The sequence below is a fragment of the Chlorocebus sabaeus genome, chromosome 6 (assembly GCF_047675955.1).
Source record: "Chlorocebus sabaeus isolate Y175 chromosome 6, mChlSab1.0.hap1, whole genome shotgun sequence".
In the NCBI taxonomy this organism is placed as follows: Eukaryota; Metazoa; Chordata; class Mammalia; order Primates; family Cercopithecidae; genus Chlorocebus; species Chlorocebus sabaeus.
The window spans coordinates 5,080,261-5,100,093 of record NC_132909.1 but is presented as its reverse complement, the minus strand read 5'-3'; the positions used below and the strand labels follow the sequence as shown (position 1 = coordinate 5,100,093).

The window sequence follows — 19,833 nt, the reverse complement described above, 5'->3', positions numbered from 1 at the left end:
CCAGTAAACATGGGATATATTTCCTTTAATTAAGATGGTGAAAAGGGGGCTGGCCAGGGCTCCAGGAAACACCACTGTCCAGAATGGCTGAGCAGGGACCAGTAAAAAGGAAAAGGGTGGAAAATCAGGGGGCGGGAAAGGGAATAAAGAGATCTATTTGTTAAAACTAACAGAAGACATGACCGTAACATAGAAAAACAATGTCGTTTACGTAAAAAACTAGTAACAATAGGACTGGGGGCGGTGGCTCACACCTGTAATCTCAGAACTTTAGGAGTCCCAAGTAGGTGGATCACAAGGTCAAGAGATCGACACCAGCCTGGCCAACATGGTGAAACCCCCGTCTCTACTTAAAATATGAAAATTAGCCAGTCATGGTGGCATGCACCTGTAATCTCAGCTACTCGGGAGGCTGATGCAGGAGAATCACTTCAACCCAGGAGGCGGAGGTTGCAGTGAGCTGAGATCGTGCCACTGCACTCTAGCCTGGGTGACAGAGCGAGACTCCGTCAAAAAAAATAAAAAAGAAAAAAGAAATAGTAACAGTATAATGAAAACAATCTTCTTTTTAAAGTAGCTCTCATTAAACACACACACACACACACACAGACACACACACACACACCACATCCTATATTTCCAATAGAAAATATGCTATGGCACCTAATTAAAATACATTTCCAGACCTATGTAAATAAATTACAAAACCGCTGAATTGGTGATGTCAATACGACAGAGGAATAGGAAGTCCCAAACACTATCTCCATTATGAAGACACACATCTAGTAATAACACATTTACCAACTGCCTTTGTAAGAAATCTAGACACCACGTAAGTGGTTGGACTTTTTTTTTTTTTTTTTTTTTTTTTTTTTGAGACCAAGTCTCACTCTGTCACCCAGGCTGGAGTGCAGTGGCGAGATCTCGACTCACTGCAACCTCTACCTCCTGGGTTCAAGCGATTCTCCTGCCTCAGCCTCCTGAGTAGATGGGATTACAGGTGCATGCCGTCACACCCAGCTAATTTTTTGTATTTTTAGTAGAGACAGAGTTTCACCATGTTGGCTGTGCTGGTCTCGAACGCCTGACCTGAAGTGATCCACCTACCTCACCCTCCCAAAGTGCTGAGCGTGAGCCACTGAGCCCAGCCTGGAACTCTTAATAAATGCCCAGTAGGAAAATTGGAGACACTTACTGATAGAGGTCCTACCCTGGCATCACGGGGTATCACTGTGATGAAACCACCGACTCTAGATTTCTCAAAGGGTAGGGAAAGTATGGAAAGGTCCATCTAATATCCTGACTTTTCAGGGCACTGCCTGAGGGACAAGTTTCTGTCTTGGTTGAACATAAACACTGAAAGTGACAGGATGCCAGGTCAGGGAAAGGCAATCAACATAAACCAGAGTCTGCAGTAACGTACGCAGACACTAGGTGGAGAACCAGACCACAGCTTACCATGAAAACACAGGGACTGCAGAATTGCAGGCTGTGAACAGGAGCGTTCCTGAAGAAAGACTGGTAAATCTTAGGTAACTACAAGCAAAAGCCCAGAGACGACACATTCCCAGAAAAGGCTTCAGAGGTCTCCAGAATCTCTAGTCAGGCTGAATAGAGAATGTCTTCCCTGAAGGAAGCCAGAAATAAAAAAGTAGGAGTGGCTGATTAGTGAAATGCTGAGGTGCCAAGATAACAAGACATTTAAGAAGATAAGGAAACATGATCCACACAAAGGAACAAATGAAACCACCACAAACTGACACTAAAGAGATGAAGATGTGTGAATTATCAGACAAAGAATTGAAAATAAGAGTCACAAGATGGTCAATGAATTAAGAGAGCACACATAAGACAACCACAGGAAATTAGGAAAACAAGTCATACGAGCAAAATGAGACTACCAATAAAGAGACAAAAGCTATAAAGGAGAAACAGAAATTTTAGAGCTGAAAAATGTAATCAGAAACACAGAACACAGAGCCTTGGTGCTCAATGCTGCACACAGATTACAATCCCCTGGGCCACCGTAGTTATTACTGAGGGTAGATCCCAACCTGACCATGGGAATAGGAATCTTGGGCAAAGAAAAGTTGAAATGGTTAATACGTTAATACGTTAAAGTACGTTAAAAGATATCTTTGCCAGCGAATGGGACAGAAGTTGAAATGGTTTATGTTGAAATGGTTATTTCTGCCAGCAGGTAGGACAGAAGAGCTACTAGTGAGACTGAAGCAACTCTGGGTGGGGATCTGGCATCTCTGGGGGTGTCGGTCTGGGGTAGATTGAATCCTCGAAAGTTTCTGCAATTTGAATTAATTTAAGCTTAACTAAAAAGCCCTGAAAATGTCTGTGAAGGGTATGCAAACTAGAATGTGAAATGCAAAACTCTGCCTGGGCAGAATGTGTAAGTAATTTCAAGACACCTGGCAACAGAACTTAACACAGTCCCCTCCATATTCTACACCCATTCACCATGGAGGGAGAGAGTCAGACCTGTGCACAGTTGTAGAGATTTTCATATGGTAAATACCTGGGGTGTGGAGCGAGGAGGGCTAATACCGTGACATTAACTCTTGCTTTAGAAAAAGCAGTAACTTTTTAAAAATAGTAGAGCAATTTAAGTTTGCAACTTACGAAAATATCTTGTTTCCAATAGCGATGGCCCACATAATTCTAACGGTTTACCTTAAAATTGAAACATTAACTTAAAATAAGCAGAAAGCAAAACTGCTCCTCAGGACACGAAATAGACTTAAGTGTTCCCAAACCCAGAAAATAGGGACGCTCTGGGAACGCAGGCTCCCACTTGCCCTCCTTTGGTCCCTCCCGGCCCCGCCCCCTGACTGTCCAGGCCCCGTTTTCTCCCCGGCTCCCTCCCTGTGCTGGTCGCGCCCCTCCTAGGCCCCGCCCCTAGGACACCTCAGTCCTCTCCGGCCCCGCCCCCTGCCCGACTCTCCCCGGCCAGGCCCCGCCCCTTCCCCGCCCGCAAGCCGCCCAGTCTCAGCTGCGCGCGGTTTTCTGCAAACCCGGAAGCGGATCGCGGGGAGTGAAGGCTGCGCCGCAGAGCGTGAGTTTCGCTCTCTCCAGATTAAATCTGCGCTTCGCAGTCCCCCTTCTTCCATCTGCCGGATCTGGAGAGGATCCTACAGATCTTAAAATGCCCGCACCGCGCCCTCCACCCCAGGTAAATTCTGACGTTGCTGCGAGAGTGCGGGGATCGCTTTCCCTTTGGGTTAAAGTCCCTCTAAGGCTACTTCCTGAATCTGGTCTTTCTGCCTTGCGCTAGGTAAACATGGCCTTTCGCGTCTTTTGCTGCCTAAAATCCTTTACCGATTTTTCTTCCCGCCACGCAGGAGGGCACTTTTTTTTTTTTTTTTCTGAGACGGAGTCTCGCTGTGTCGCCCAGACTGGAGCGCAGTGGCGAGATCTCGGCTCACTGAAAGCTCCGCCTCCCGGGTTCACGCCATTCTGCCTCCCAAGTAGCTGGTACTGCGGGCGCCCGCCACCACGCCCAGCTGATTTTTTTTTTTTTTTTTTTTTTAGTAGAGAGGGGATTTCACCGTGTTAGCCAGGATGGTCTTGATCTGCTGACCTCGTGATCCGCCCGCCTCGGCCTCCCAAAGTGCTGGGATTACAGGCGTGAGCCACTGCGCCCAGCCGGGGGCACTTTTTAGAGCCTTCACCTGCAAGGTGGGTTCAGGTCTATCCGGTTCTTCAAGACTCGCCCTTGTCGGCCCTTGGTGCGCAGCGCTGCAGCCTCAGTCCGGAGGGGCCGGTTCCTTACCTTGGTTCTGGGATTCTGCAGACCCCACCCCTGTCCTAAGATGCCATCTCTGTCTTTCTCACCTGAAATCTTTCTCAGGGAGGGCCTTCAGCTCCCACACCCTTCCAGGCAGTCACCTCCCGTGGTGGGAAGGTGAGCTGGGCTTGTTCTGTGACACCCATGGTGGAGAAGGTGACCTCGGCCTGTCCTGTGACACCCAGTATCCTTTTTTTTAATTTTTTTTTGAGAACGAGTGTCCCCCTCTGTTACCCAGGCTGGAGTGCAGTGGTGCGACGTCGGCTCACTGCAACCTCCACCTCCCACGTTCAAGCGATTCTCCTGTCTCAGCCTCCGAGTAGCTGGGATTACAGGCATGCGCCACCAGGCCCGGCTAATTTTTGTATTTTCAGTAGAGACGGGGGTTTCACCATGTTGGCCAGGCTGGTCTCGAACCCGTGACCTCAGGTGATCCACCTGCCTTGGCCTCCCAAAGGGCTGGGATTACAGGCATGAGCCACTGCGCCCAGCCAACATGGAACACTTCTGACAGCAAATGTGTGGGAGTTTTTTTCCCTACACACTAGGCAGTTCTTCAGTGGACACCAGCTGCGTGTCCTATAATTCAATTCAATTCTGACACTGTGCACCTGGAGTTAGAGTCAGATCCAACAGGTTAAGGTCTTAGTCCCACAAGACCACCCCCCCCCCCCTCCGCCCTGCCCTGCCGCCACTTCAGACATCAATCAAAAGTAATAGATTGTCACCTGTCCTTAAAACTGACCTATATATTGGGGCTCCCATGACTCCCTCTTTGGGTTTGATTAATTTGTGAGGACAGCTCACAGAACTGCTGGAAGCACTTACTTATGTTTACTGATTTTTTTTGTAGTCAGTCCTCGCTTAATGTTTTCTATAGGTTCTTGGAAACTGGGTCATGAATGAAATGATTTATAGCAGGTCCTCAAATAACGTTGTTTCGTTCAATGTCATTATTATTATTATTATATATTTTTTTGAGACAGAGTCTCGCTCTGTCGCCCAGGCTGGAGTGCAGTGGCATGATCTCGGCTCACTGCAAGCTCCGCCTCCCGGGTTTATGCCATTCTCCTGCCTCAGGCTCCCGAGTAGCTGCGACTACAGGCGCCCGCCACCTCGCCCAGCTAGTTTTTTGTATTTTTTTTTAGTAGAGACGGGGTTTCACTGTGTTAGCCAGGATGGTCTCGATCTCCTGACCTCGTGATCCGCCCGTCTCGGCCTCCCAAAGTGCTGGGATTACAGGCTTGAGCCATTGCGCCCGGCCTATTATTATTATTTTGAGATGGAGTCTAGCTGTGTCGCCAGGCTGGAGTGCAGTGTTGCGGTCTCCACTCATTGCAACCTCCACCTCTTGGGTTCAAGTGATTCTCCTGCCTCAGCCTCCCGAGTAGCTGGCATTACAGACACGTGCTGCCATGCCCAGCTAATTTTTGTATTTTTAGTAGAGACGGGGTTTCACCATATTGGCCAGGTTGGTCTCGATCTCCTGACCTCTTGATCCGCCCTCCTTGGCCTGCCAAAGTGCTGGGATTACAGCATGAGCCACTGCACCTGGCCATTCAATGCCATTTTCTATGTTGATGAGGAAAAAAGTTGCCATTTCACTTAAAGTTCCTGTTTCCAAGAATCTGTTAATAAGATCAAGTGAGGATTTGGTGTATGAATAAAGGATATCATAAATGATAGCCATGAGCAGCCAGATGAAGAGATACATATGGTGGGGGCTGAGAGTGTTCTGAGCACAGGAGCTTCTGTCCTTGTGGATTTGGGTGTACCACCCTCCTGGCATTCAGATGTGTTTGTCAACCAGAAAGCTCTCCAGACTCTATAGATCAGGAATTTTTATTGAGGCTTCATCCTGTAGGCATGAGAGATTATTAACTCAATCTTCAGCCTGTTCCACTCTTTGGGAAATGAGTGATGGAGCTGAAATTTCCAAGCTTCTAATCATGGCTTAGTCTTTCTGGCAACTGGCTCTATCCAGGAGCCCACCAAGACTTGCCTCATTAGACCAAAGACACTCCTATCATGCAGGAAATTCCAAGGATTTAGGAGCTTTGTGCAAGGATGCGGGGTCAAAGACCACGTATAAGAACAAAAGATTCTCCTAACACCCGTTTCTGTGAGGGGTTTAGGATCTATGTCCCAGGAACCAGGGGCAGAGACCAAAAATATATTTCTTGTTATTTCACACTCCCTCTGAGTAGAGCTCAATCCTGGTTTGACTTGAGAGTACTGAGTTGTTTTGCAAATAAAACTCTTATACCTCTTTACCTGAGATTTCCATTAATGTAATGGGGTTGGAGTCCAGCCTTGATAGTAGTTACGTTACCCCAGCTGATTCTAATCTGTGTCCAGCATTGATACTAAGGCTTTGTGTCCTCCATTTCTTTTTAAAAAACGTTTTAGATAGAGTCTCACTTGCTGTCACCCAGACTGGAGTGCAATGGGGCAATCTCAGTTCACTGCAAACTCCGCCTCCTGGGTTCAAGTGATTCTCCTGCCTCAGCCTCCCGAGTAGCTGGGACTACAGGTGTGCGCCACCACATCCGGCTAATTTTTGTATTTTTAGTAGAGACAGGGTTTCACCATGTTGGCCAGGCTGGTATCGAACTCCTGACCTCAGGTGATTCACCCGTCTCGGCCTCCCAAAGTGCTGGGATTACAGACTGTGTCCTCCATTTCTGAGGGCTAAGCTCAGCCTGGGATCTACAGAGATGTGAGGGTGGCTGTGCTCTGCATGAGGTTTGCCCAAGGCCAGGTGTGCGCCCTGAAGGGGAGCTCAGTCCAGCCCAGCTCCCCACCGCTGCAGCGTGCATGTCAGCTTCTCTAGGAGGAGAGGGGGTTCTGAAGAAAGGGGTTACAGACTCACCTGTTGGTCTTCCTACAAGTTTCTTTTTCCTCCATCACTCCTGGTGCAGTCGGTGGCAGAGGACTGTCTTTGCACGGGGTGAGGTCTTCCCTGTGTGTATGGTCATGGCCCAGGGAGCGGGTGTGTTCATTCTAGGCATTAAATAACTTCTTTTTCACATTCCAGATTAACCTTTAAAGACTCATGTGGCCTGAGGAAGAAGTCCAGAAGAGAAGAAAGAGGAAGGAAAGAGGAGACAGGGATGGCTCTTCCTCAGGTAAAATGATATTCTCGGTGGATTGTTCTGTTTCCTTTTTTTTTTTTTTTTTTTGAGAGAGTCTCACACTGTCACCCAGGCTGGAGTGCAGTGTTGTGATCTTGGCTTACTGCAACCTCTACCTCCCGGGTTCAAGTGATTCTCCTACCTCAGCCTCCCAAGTAGCTGTAATTACAGGCACCCGCCACCACGCCCAGCTAATTTTTTGCATTTTTAGTAGAGATGGGGGTTTCACCATGTTGGCCAAGCTGGTCTCCAATTCCTGACCTTGTGATTCACCCGCCTTGGCCTCCCAAAGTGCTGGGATTACAGGTGTGAGCCATCATGCCCAGCTTATTCTGTTTCTCTTTCCTTTCCGAAATTTCATTCTTTGGAGTTGCAAATCTTCTCTGAGTCTGAAGCGTCCTGCCTGACATGTTTGCTCGCACTCACCTGTGCCTTCCCTCAGTCCCTCTCATTTCACTTACATTCCATTGCCTGTGACCCAGTGATATGAACTTGGGAAGAGGCCCTACTGGGCATGGTCCTGGGAAGGGCTCACACCCAGACATGGATGGCCATGGTGTGTGGGCCCCGTGGTGTCAGGACTGTTAGGCAACGCGGATTGTTTAGCGGCCACATCTGGATGCACTGTGAGGTCTCTGTGGATCAGGAGTAGAGAAGCTGCACATGGAAGTCACGTACTAATGTGCACAAGTACCTGGTAAACTCCAGAAAAGGAGGCTGATAAGGGGAATTCTGGCATGTTGTTTGTCTGATTTAATAATGCATTCGAAGATAAATACATGAATCTATGTTTTTGGCTCCAGAACTGTTATGATTTGGAATGGAATGGAAAGTTCAGAAACACCTTATTGAGGGGAGGGTGTTTTATTCTACTACTGATTTTTTTGTTTTGTTTTGTTTTGAGATGGAGTTTCACTCTTGTTGCCCGGGCTGGAGTGCAATGGTGCAATCTTGGCTCACTGTAACCTCCACCTCCCAGGTTCAAGCAATTCTCCTGCCTCAGCCTCTGGAGTAGCTGGGATGACAGGCGTGTGTCACCATGCCTGGCTAATTTTGTATTTTTAGTAGAGATGGGGTTTCTCCATGTTGGTCAGGCTGGTCTCAAACTCCCAAACTCAGGTGATCCATCTGCCTTGGCCTCCCAAAATGCTGGGATTACCGGCGTGAGCCACCATGCCTGGCTCCACCAATTTTAAAATATGAAATCAATCTAAATCTTTCTTTTTTTTTTGAGACGAAGTCTTGCTCTTATCCCCTAGGCTGGAGTGCGATGGTGCGATCTCAGCTCACTACAACCTCTGCCTCCAGGGTTCAAGCGATTCTCCTGCCTCGGCCCCCCAAGTAGCTGGGATTACAGGTGCCTGCCACCACGCTGGGCTAATTTTTGTATTTTTAGTAGAGACAGGGTTTTACCATGTTGGCCATGCTGGTCTTGAACTCCTGACCTCAGGTGATCCACCCGCCTTGGCCTCCCAAAGCGTTGGGATTACATGCATGAGCCACCTCTCCCGGCCAGAAAACAATCTAAATCTCTAATAGCAGGAGATTATTTAAGTCATTTTCAGCACGTCCTTCTTTCAGAGGTTGCTTTTCAGTCTCTTGATTCTTTTGGTGCAGAGATGTTTGTAAGTTTGATGTAGTCCCATTTGGATATTTTTGCTTTTCTTGCCTGTGTCTTTGGTGTCCTATCTTAGAAATCACTGCCAAATTCAGTTTCACAAACCTTTTCTCCTACACTTTCTTCTAGGAGTTTTATCATTTTAGATCTTACGTTCAGGCTTTTAATTCATTTTTTGTTTTTTGTTTTTTTTTTGTTGTTGTTGTTTTGTTTTGTTTTTTGTTTTTTTGTTACCCAGGCTGGAGTACAGTGGCGCGATCTCGGCTCACTGCAACCTCTGCCTCCAGGGTTCAAGCGATTTTCCTGCCTCAGCCTCCCGAGTAGCTGGGACTACAGGTGCCTGCCATTTCACCATGTTGCCCAGGCTGGTCTCGAACTCTTGACCTCAGGTGATCCACCCGCCTCAGTCTCCCAAAGTGCTGGGATTACAGGCGTGAGCCACTGCGCCCAGCCTAAATATTTAAATTTAAATGGATAGAATTTTATTTGTAGTTTGACTATAACTATTCCATAGGGATTGAAGTTAAAGCTTTAAATATTTTTTCATGTTTTTACCATTCTTTTATCGGCCGTATATAACATAATGTTGACAAACTAAGTTAAATACAACTTACACACTTTCCTGTCCCCAAGATGCTGAAATGCACATGAGGAAAAATGATAATGAAAAAAGTCATAAAAAATACGTCATTGAGAGGCATGTTTTCTCTTTGTTAATTTACAGTTTTGTATGTGTGTGTGCATGAATGTATGGATGCACAATCCTATGGCTTTTATAGAAGACACGTCACCATTTCATGAATCAGTTTTGTATTTTTATTTTTTATTTTATTTTATTTATTTATTTTTTTTGAGATGGAGTCTTACTCTGTTGCCCAGGCTGGAGTGCAGTGGCGTGATCTCGGCTCACTGCAACCTCCACCTCCCAGGTTCAAGTGATTGTCCTGCCTCAGCCTCCTGAGTAGCTGGGATTACAGGCGTGCACCACCATGCCCAGCTAATTTTTGTATTTTTAGTAGAGACAGGGTTTCACCATGTTGGCCAGTATGATCTTGATCTCTTGACCTCGTGATCGCCCGCCTCGGCTTCCCAAAGTGCTGGGTTTACAGACGTGAGCCACCACACCCGGCCACACTTTTTAGATTCTGACCTTTCTTTCTTTAAAGCCACCGTGGACATTGTCATCTCTGAAGACAACACACCTCTTCTGGCTCATCTAGATACTGAATATCACTGTGTGTCAAACATAATATCTAGCACTACTATAGAGATAGCCATGTGTTGATTTTTTATTTCTATGTTTCTTCCATTGTCTACAGAAAGAGAAATCTACACTTATTTAGAAGATATCATAAGCTCTTACAGAAGAGTGTTTAATAAAATGCAATTAGGGAGACATACCTAATGTTCTTCCTAACATCCCTAAATGCCCCAAAATACGTTAGCATGGGTCTGCCAGAACTCTCCCTTCAGTAAATCGGTACAATTCTCTCCTCTTCTCTTTTTATGTAAAGATGATAACTCTCCCATATGTGCTTGGTAAAAAGTGTTTTTCAGACACAGTTTGCCTGAAAATACCTTTCCATGGATTTCCCCAGAATGTTCATTTAAACTAAATTGACTTATACCTCTCTTTTTGTCGTTTTGTGTGAAGATAATAGCTCTACCCATGACTTCTTGGTGAAATGTGTTTTTTCATATCAGGGAAGGTTGACATTCAGGGATGTGGCCATCGAATTCTCTCAGGAGGAGTGGAAATGCCTGGACCCTGCTCAGAGGGCTTTGTACAGGGACGTGATGTTGGAGAACTACAGGAACCTGGTCTCCCTGGGTGAGGATAATGCCCCTCCAGAAGCTGGGATCTGCTCTGCTGTATCTCTGCGTGTTACCTTGTGTGCCTCTTGGGAGCCCCTGCATTGCTCAATTAAGATTGAAGTTATGTTAATTCTCAGATGAAAAGCTTAATAGTGCAGCATCTGGACTTAACCCATTTTCATTAATTATCCCATTTTCAAATGATCTACCCACTTCAAGATATGTCATTGGTGGTTCCAGATCTTAAGCAGAAATAAATCCTATGGTAGACTTTAAAAATATCTACTTTGGGCTGGGCACGGTGGCTCACACCTGTAATCCCAGCACTTTGGGAGGCCAAGGCGGGTGGATCACTTGAGGTCAGGAGTTTGAGACTAGCCTGGCCAACATGGTGAAACACCATCTCTACTAAAAATACAAAAAATAGACAGGCATGGTGCCAAGCGCCTGTAATCCCAGCTACTTGGGAGGCTGAGGCAGGAGAATCACTTGAACCCGGGAGGCGGAGGTTGCAGTGAACAGAGATTGCGCCACTGTACTCCAGCCTGGGCAACAAGAGTGAAACTCCATCTCAAAAAAAAAAAAAAAAAAAGAAAAAGAAAAAGTAAAAAAAACCCACTTTGCTGTTTTCTATCCCTTTGCTTGTGATTTAGTACTTCTTAGAGGACAGCTTGATGTCCGTATCTTACCATGTTCCCTAAACATTCAGAAGGAGGCATTCAGTGGGTGAATTTGTGAAACATTTTTCTAGATCCATTTGTAATGTCCTCTCTCCTCCTCTAAACAAAGGGCTGAGATTCTGTAAAAGCCACAGCACATCACATTCCTTTCTTTTTCTAAGCAGGAATCTCTCTTTCTGAAATGAGTATTATCTCCATGTTGGGGCAAGGGAAAGAGCCCTGGACTGTGGAGAGTGAAGTGAGAATAACAAAAACATCAAATGGTTGGGAACGCATCAAAGGTGTGAACACAGGTAAGAGCTCAAATGGACAGAGAGGAAGCTGCACCGTTAGTAGTCGGGTAACTCTTTCTGAGTTGAAGAGTTCTATGGGACAAAAAGGGTTTAAATCCTGTGAGCTCTCAATGGAAACTTTTATTTGCCCCCATTTATCCCTGGGCTCTTCTGACATGTAACAGTTTATCCTTTCACTCTTCCATGGTGCTGCAGCTCAAACAGTGACAAAGGCAAAGTCTTTATCATGATGGACAGCACCTTGTCATGTGGCTTCTGTGACCTCTTTGGTTTCTTCACTCTGAGGGGCACAGGGAGGGTTGTGTCAAAGGGGTCTCCTGTGATCTCTCCTGTACCTGACTCCATCTGATGCTCAGTTCTCTGTCTATACAGATCAGAGCTGAGGCCTCCATAGACCTGCCTCCTTGACGTATTCAGGTTTTGCCCCATTTCCTGTACTTGGGAGGCCTAATCAGTTGATGGGAAAACATTGGCAACTCCTCCTTTGCATCTGGGGCTCTGGAAACCTCAAGATGCTGTCTCCAGCCCTCTCTGCCTGTTGAAGTCTTTCAGCCTCAGTCATTTATTTTGTTCTGCTTTTGCCACAGATTGCAATGTGTGCAACAGGGGAGTACACTGGGTTTTCTGGGATTGTTTACTTAGTACTGGAATGGCATTAGACAGAGAGGTCCTTTTTTTTTTTGCCCAGGCTGTGTGTGATGCAGTGGCAAGATCTCAACTCACTGGAACCTCTGCCTCCCAGGTTCAAGTGATTCTTCTGCCTCAGCCTCCAGAATAGCTGGAACTACAGGTGCACACCACCACACCTGGCTAATTTTTGTATTTTTTTTTATACTTTTAAGTTTTGGGGTGCATGTGCAAAACATGCAGGTTTGTTACATAGGTATACATGTGCCATGGTGGTTTGCTGCACCCATCAACCCGTCATCTATATTAGATATTTCTTCTAATGCTATCTCTCCCCTAGCTCCCCAACCCCCAACAGGTCCTGGTATGTGATGTTCCCCTCCTTGTGTCCATGTGTTCTCATTGTTCAACTCCCACTTATGAGTGAGAATATGTACTGTTTGATTTTCTATTGTGTTAGTTTGCTGAGAATGATGGTTTCCAGCTTCATCCATGTCCCTGCAAAGGACAGGATTCATCCTTTTTTATGGCTGCATAGAATTCCATGGTGTATATGTGCCACATTTTCTTTATTCAGTCTATCATTGATGGGCATTTGGGTTGGTGCCAAGTCTTTGCTATTGTGAACAGGGCCACAATAAACATATGTGTGCATATGTCTTTATAGTAGAATGATTTATAATCGTTTCGGTATATACCCAGTAATGGGATTGCTGGGTCAAATGGTATTTCTAGTTTTAGATCCTTGAGGAATCGCCACACTGTCTTCCACAGTGGTTAAACTAATTTACACTCCCACCAACAATGTAAAAGCATTTCTATTCCTCCACATCCTTTCCAGCATCTATTATTTCCTGACTTTTTAATGGTCACCATTCTAACTGGTGTGAGATGGTATCTCACTGTGGTTTTGATTTTCATTTCTCTAATGACCAGTGATGATGAGCTTTTTTTCATATGTTTGTTGACCACATAAATGTCTTCTCTTGAGAAGTGTCTGTTCATATCCTTCACCCACTTTTTGATGGGGTTGTTATTTTCTTGTAAATTTGTTTAAGTTCTTTGTAGATTCTAGATATTAGCCCTTTGTCAGATGGATAGATTGCAAAAATTTTCTCCCATTCTGTAGGTTGCCTGTTCACTCTGATGATAGTTTCTTTTGCTGTGCAGAAGTTCTTCAGTTTAATTAGATCCCATTTGTCAATTTTGGCTTTTGTTGCCATTGCTTTTGGTGTTTTAGTTATGAAGTCTTTGCCCATGCCTATGTTGTGAATTGTATTGCCTAGTTTTCTTCTAGGGTTTTTATGGTTTTAGGTCCTATGTTTAAGACTTTAATCCATCTTGAGTTAATTTTTGTATAAGGTGTAATGAAGGGATCCAGTTTCAGCTTTCTGCATATGGCTATCCAGTTTTCCCAACATCATTTATTAAATAGGGAATCCTTTCTCCATTGCTTGTTTTTGTCAGGTTTGTCAAAGATCAGATGGACGTAGATGTGTGGCATTATTTCTGAGGCCTCTGTTCTGTTCCATTGGTCTATATCTTTGTTTTGGTACCAGTACCATGCTGTTTTGGTTACTGTAGCCTTGTAGTATACTTTGAAGTCCCAGTACCATGCTGTTTTGGTTACTGTAGCCTTGTAGTATACTTTGAAGTCAGGTAGCATAATGCCTCCGGCATTGTTCTTTTTGCTTAGGATTGTCTTGGCTATACAGGGTCTTTTTTGGTTCCATATGAAATTTAAAATAGTTTTTTCCAATTCTATGAAGAAAGTCAGTGGTAGCTTGACGGGGATAGCATTGAATCTATAAATTACTTTGGGCAGTATGGCCATTTTCACAATATTGATTCTTCCTATCCATGAGCATGGAATGTTTGTCCATTTGTTTGTGTCCTCTCTTATTTCCTTGAGCAGTGGTTTGTAGTTCTCCTTGAAGAGGTCCTTCATGTCCCTTGTATTGTGTTCCTAGGTATTTTATTCTCTTTGTAGCAGTTGTGAATACAAGTTCACTCATGATTTGGCTGTCTGTCTGTTATCGGTGTATAGGAATGCTTGTGATTTTTGCATATTGATTTTGTATCCTGAGACTTAGCTGAAGTTGCTTATCAGCTTAAGGAGATATTGGGCTGAGACAATGGGGTTTTCTAAATATACAATCATGTCATCTGCAAACAGAGACAATTTGACTTCCTCTTTTCCTAATTGAATACCCTTTATTTCTCTCTCTAGCCCGATTGCCCTGGCCAGAACTGCCAGTACTGTGTTGAATAGGAGTGGTGAGAGAGGATATCCTTGTCTTGTGCCTGTTTTCAAAGGGAATGCTTCCAGTTTTTGCCCATTTGGTATGATATTGGCTATGGGTTTGTCAAAAATAACTCTCATTATTTTGAGATACATTCCATCAATACCTAGTTTATTGAGAGTTGTTAGCATGAAGGCTGTTGAATTTTGTCGAAGGCCTTTTCTGCATTCTATTGAGATAATCATGTGGTTTTTGTCATTGGTTCTGTTTATGTGATGGGTTACATTTATTGATTTGCATTTGTTGAACCAGCCTTGCATCCCAGGGATGAAGCTGACATGATCATGGTGGATAAGCTTTTTGATGTGCTGCTGCATTCAGTTTGCCTCTATTTTATTGAGGATTTTCACATCGATGTTCATCAAGGATATTGGCCTGAAATTTTCCTTTTTTGTTGTGTCTCTGCCAGATTTTGGTATCAGGATGATGCTGGCCTCATAAAATGAGTTAGGGAGGATTCCCTCTTTTTCTGTTTGGAATAGTTTCAGAAGGAATGGTACCAGCTCCTCTTTGTACCACTGGTAGAATTCGGCTGTGAATCCGTCTGGTCCTGGACTTTTTTTGGTTGGTAGGCTATTAATTACCGCCTCAATTTCAGAACTTGTTATTGGTCTCTTCAGGGATTCGACTTCTTCCTGGTTTAGTCTTGGGAGGGTGTATGTGTCCAGGAATTTATCCATTTCTTCTAGATTTTCTAGTTTATTTGCATAGAGGTGTTTATAGTATTCTCTGATGGTAGTTTGTATTTCTGTGGAATCGGTGATGATATCCCCTTTATCATTTTTTATTGCATCTATTTGATTCTTCTCTCTTTTCTTCTGTATTAGTCTGGCTAGTGGTCTACCTATTTTGTTAATCTTTCAGAAAACGAGCTCCTGGATTCATCTGGTTTTTGAAGGATTTTTTTGTGTTTCTATCTCCTTCAATTCTGCTCTGATCTTAGTTATTTCTTGTCTTCTGCTAGCTTTTGAATTTCTCTGCTCTTGCTTCTCTAATTCTTTTAATTATGATGTTAGGGTGTTGATTTTAGATCTTTCACGCTTTCTCTTGTGGGCATTTAGTGCTATAAATTTCCCTCTACATACTGCTTTAAATGTGTCCCGGAGATTCTGGTACGTTGTGTCTTTGTTCTCACTGGTTTCAAAGAACATCTTTATTTCTGCCTTCATTTTGTTATTTACCCAGTAGTCATTCAGGAGCAGGTTGTTCAGTTTCCATGTAGTTGTGCGGTTTTGAGTGAGTTTCTTAATCCTGAGTTCTAATTTGATTGCACTGTGGTCTGAGAGACTGTTTGTTATGATTTCCATTCTTTTGCATTTGCTGAGAAGTGTTTTACTTCCAATTATGTGGTCAATTTTAGAATAAGTGCCATGTGGTGCTGAGAAGAGTGTATATTCTGTTGATTTGGGGTGGAGAGTTTTGTAGATGTCTATTAGGCCTGCTTGGTCCAGAGCTGAGTTCAAGTCCTGGATATCCTTGTTAATTTTCTGTCTCATTGATCTGTCTAATATTGACAGTGGGGTGTTAAAATCTCCCACTATTATTGTGTGGGAGTCTAAGTCTCTTTGTAGGTCTTCTCTTTGTGAAGCATCTCGAGGGAGCTTATGAAACTGAATGATGCCTACCTTCTTTATGTCTACCGTACCTTGTCTTGTTTAAGCCAGTGCTACATTTACTATAGTACATTTCTATATATTGTAAATGAACTTGTTTTTATTTAATCAGCAGTCCATATTTTGATGAGTTTAGTGATTGTTTTATGTCTACAATATAATAGGGCTTTGTATTGGGGAATGCATTTTTAAATATATTTTACAAGCTTTCCTTCTTTAGTTTGAGGGAATGGCTTAGTAGCAGTTTCCTTAAAATCTGCATAAACTCCAGAATATATTGAAAATATTGTCTAAATTGTTGTTTATTTTTGTTTCACCTGACTTAATATCTATTATTAAAGTGTCAGGCTAATTTGTTATAGCTTCTAAATTGGGGGATTTTCTGTCTTAAGAATACACTTCTTTTTCTTTTTCTTCCTTAAATTTTTTTTTATTGTTGAGAATATACTTTTTACAATTAATTCAATGCCTTATTTTCAGAAATACCATTACATTGACTTGACATAATTTGTTATAGAAGATAACATTCCTTTATTTTCAATTGTCTAATCATAACTTGTTGGGTTTGGGTTAAATGTCACTGAATTTTTATGTCCTCCATACATTATTTTGTAAAAATTATGCTGCTTATCTAGACTTGTCACATCCATCTTAGTATACTAAATTAATATTTAAATATCTCACAGTATTTTACAGGAAACCTGTCTCATTTCTTATACTTCAAGGACTTCTCCACTGTTATGTATATCACCTGTATTTTCTACAAATTTCTGAAGTTCTGCAAGTCGCATTCTTCAGTTAATACATGACTGTTTTGTTCTCCACCTTTCTTTCCATCTGAATTTTCTGTAACGTTCACTTGGTTCCTGTCAATCCACTTCTTGGTGCTGTCTTGTTATTCTCTGCTCCTTATGTGCTGCTATGTTGCTGAAAACCTGGCTCCATGGGTCTCCGTGCACTGCCAGGAAATGTTTCTGCACTTTGCATTCACTAACAGCTCTCTTCAGTATAAGCCATTACCCACTGTGGGTCATTTACTTATTTTCTTTATAAGGTTACTACTATAGTTTGGAGGGGATGTTTGTCCCCTCCAAATCTCATGTTGAAATTTGATCCCCAGTGTTGGATATGGGGGCTAATGGTAGGTGTTTGGATCATGAGAGTGGACCGTTCACGAAAGGCTTGGTGCTGTACTTGAGGTAATGAATGAGTTCTTATCCTGTTACTTCCCGTGAGAGCTGGCTGTTGAAAAGAGCCTGGCGCCTCCTCCCCTTTCTTCCTCTCTTGCCATGTGATCTCTGCACATGCCGTCTTCCCTTTGCCTTCTGCCATGAGTGGAAGCAGCCTGAGGCCCTCACCAGAAGGAGCTGCTGGTGCCATGCTTCTTGTACAGCCTGCCCCCCGCCTTTTTAGAGTTAACATAAGTTTGCACAACACAAATGTTTGGGTCATAGGCCATTTGAAACTGCATTTCCCTAAAATTAATTTGCATTACATGTAATCACTTTTTCTTTATTAAAAATCCTGTTCCTAAAAATTTGAAGATCATGGTTGAAAATTTTATAACTGTTCAGTATAAATACTATTTTTGGTATAATATCTTTTTCTTTCTCTCTTCCCTCTTTCTCTCTTTTTTTTTTTGAGATGGAGTCTTGCTCTGTCACCAGCCTGGAGTGCAGTGGCACAATCCTGGCTCACTGCAACCTCTACCTCCTGGGTTCAAGTGATTCCCCTGCCTCAGCCTCCCTAGTAGCTGGGACTACAGGCACGTGCCACCACACCTGGCTAATTTTTTGTATTTTAGTAAAGATGGGGTTTCACCATGTTGGCCAGGATGGCCTCGATCTCCTGACCTCGTGATCCACCCGCCTTGGCCTCCTAAAGTGCTGGGATTACAGGTGTGAGCCACTGCGCCCGGCCAATATCTTTTTCAATATGAACTACTGATTTGCCAACTGTAGTTAATAGAAAACCTGTTTTTTAAATATCTTGTAGACGTCTCTCCTACACATATGATCAAGAAATCACCACCAAAACAGAACAATAGCACAGAAAAAGTATTCCAAGCAGTGATGTTGGAAAGACATGAAATCCATGACATCAAGGATTTTTACTTCAGGGAAATGCAGCAAAATATTCATGACTTTGAGTGTCAGTGTCACAATGATGAAAGAAATTACAGAGAAATACCTGCAATTAAAAACATCACTGGAAGAAGAGATCAAGGTGATGGAAGGAATGCAGGAAACAAACCAGTTGAAAATCAGCTTGAACTAAGCTTTTGGTCGCATCTGGCTGAACTACAGGGATATCAGACTGAAAGGAAAATTTACGAATGTAATCAAATTGAGAAGTCTGTCACCAGTGGCTCCTCAGTTTCATTACTTCAAACAAATCTTCCTCGTGTCAACACCAGCATTTCTAATATGTATAGAAATGATTTTATGCATCCTTCATCACTCACACAAGACCAGAAAGCATACATTAGGGAAAAACCTTACAAATGTAGTGATTGTGGCAAGGCCTTTCATCAGAGGTCCAACCTTACTATACATCAGCGAATCCATACTGGACAGAAACCACATAAATGTGATATATGTGGCAAAGGTTTCAGGCGAATTGCAAACCTAGCAAGTCATCACAGAATTCATACTGGAGAGAAACCTTACAGATGTAATGAGTGTGGCAAGACCTTCAATCAGACGTTCAATCTTACTACACATCAGAGAATCCATACTGGACAGAAACCATATAAATGTGATATATGTGGCAAAGGTTTCAGGCAAATTGGAAACCTAGCAAGTCATCATATAATTCATACAGGAGAGAAACCTTACAGATGTAATGAGTGTGGCAAGACCTTTAATAGGATGTTCCACCTTACTAGACATCAGAGAATCCATACTGGACAGAAACCATATAAATGTGATATATGTGGCAAAGGTTTCAGGCAAATTGCAAACCTAGCAAGTCATCATAGAATTCATACAGGAGAGAAACCTTACAGATGTAATGAGTGTGGCAAGACCTTTAATTACAGGTCCCACCTTACTAGACATCAGAGAATCCATACCGGACAGAAACCATATAAATGTGATATATGTGGCAAGGGTTTCAGTCAAAATTCATACCTTGAAAATCATCAGAGAATTCACACTAGAGAGAAACCTTACAGATGTAATGAGTGTAGCAAGACCTTTAATTACAGATCCCAACTTACTAGACATCAGAGAATCCATACTGGACAGAAAACATTTAAATGTGATATATGTGGCAAAGGTTTCAGGCAAATTGGAAACCTAGCAAGTCATCATAGAATTCATACTGGAGAGAAACCTTACAGATGTAATGAGTGTGGCAAGACCTTTAATAGAATGTTCCACCTTACTAGACATCAGAGAATCCATACTGGACAGAAACCATATAAATGTGATATATGTGGCAAAGGGTTCAGTCAAAATTCATACTTTGAAAATCATCAGAGAATTCACACTGGAGAGAAACCTTACAAGTGTAATTAGTGTGGCAAAGCCTTTAGCATGCACTCAAACTTAACTGGAGAGAGACCTTAAAAATGTAATGAGTGGGGCAAGGCTTTTTTTCAGAGTTCAAAATTGTGAAACATCACAGGATTCATTCTGGGGAGAAACCAAACGAATGTAATTAATGTGGAAAGGCATTTATTCAAAATTCAAGTCTGGTGGACCATCAGAGAACTCACACTGGAGAGAAACCTTACAAGTGTAATGAGTGTGGTAAAATCTTTATTGGGCATTCAATCCTAACTAACCATCAGGTAATTCATACTGGAGAGAAACCTTGCAAATGTAATGAGTGTGGGAAGGCTTATATGAAGCGGCCCCAACTTAGACATCATGAGAGTATTCATACTAGAGAGAAGTCATACAGATGTACCAAACGCAGCAAGGCGTTTAAACAATGGGCGGACAT

At 43.2% G+C, this 19,833-nt stretch overlaps 1 protein-coding gene across 4 annotated transcripts; it reads left to right on the top strand.

The window, feature by feature from the left end:
* The first annotated feature begins 3,001 nt into the window (after positions 1 to 3,001).
* On the top strand, positions 3,002 to 19,762 carry LOC103235178 (uncharacterized). Of its 4 annotated transcripts, none has more exons than XM_007997879.3 (5): positions 3,002 to 3,184; positions 6,837 to 6,927; positions 10,256 to 10,382; positions 11,211 to 11,339; positions 17,878 to 19,762. In XM_007997879.3, exons 2-5 carry the CDS (start codon positions 6,913 to 6,915, stop codon positions 19,401 to 19,403), a joined length of 1,797 nt encoding a protein of 598 aa, XP_007996070.3. In that variant the 5' UTR covers positions 3,002 to 3,184; positions 6,837 to 6,912; the 3' UTR covers positions 19,404 to 19,762. The 4 variants fall into 4 exon arrangements, with proteins under 4 accessions (XP_007996070.3, XP_072872120.1, XP_072872119.1 ...); XM_073016018.1 differs by lacking the exon at positions 3,002 to 3,184 and adding an exon at positions 8,790 to 8,887; XM_073016017.1 differs by lacking the exon at positions 3,002 to 3,184 and adding an exon at positions 8,790 to 8,940.
* The last annotated feature ends 71 nt before the right edge of the window (positions 19,763 to 19,833 follow it).

Coding starts and splice junctions, on each gene's coding strand:
- LOC103235178 (XM_007997879.3), top strand. Junction 10,383..11,210: donor CAGGAACCTGGTCTCCCTGG/GTGAGGATAATG, acceptor TTTTCTAAGCAG/GAATCTCTCTTTCTGAAATG. Junction 11,340..17,877: donor CATCAAAGGTGTGAACACAG/GTAAGAGCTCAA, acceptor AATATCTTGTAG/ACGTCTCTCCTACACATATG.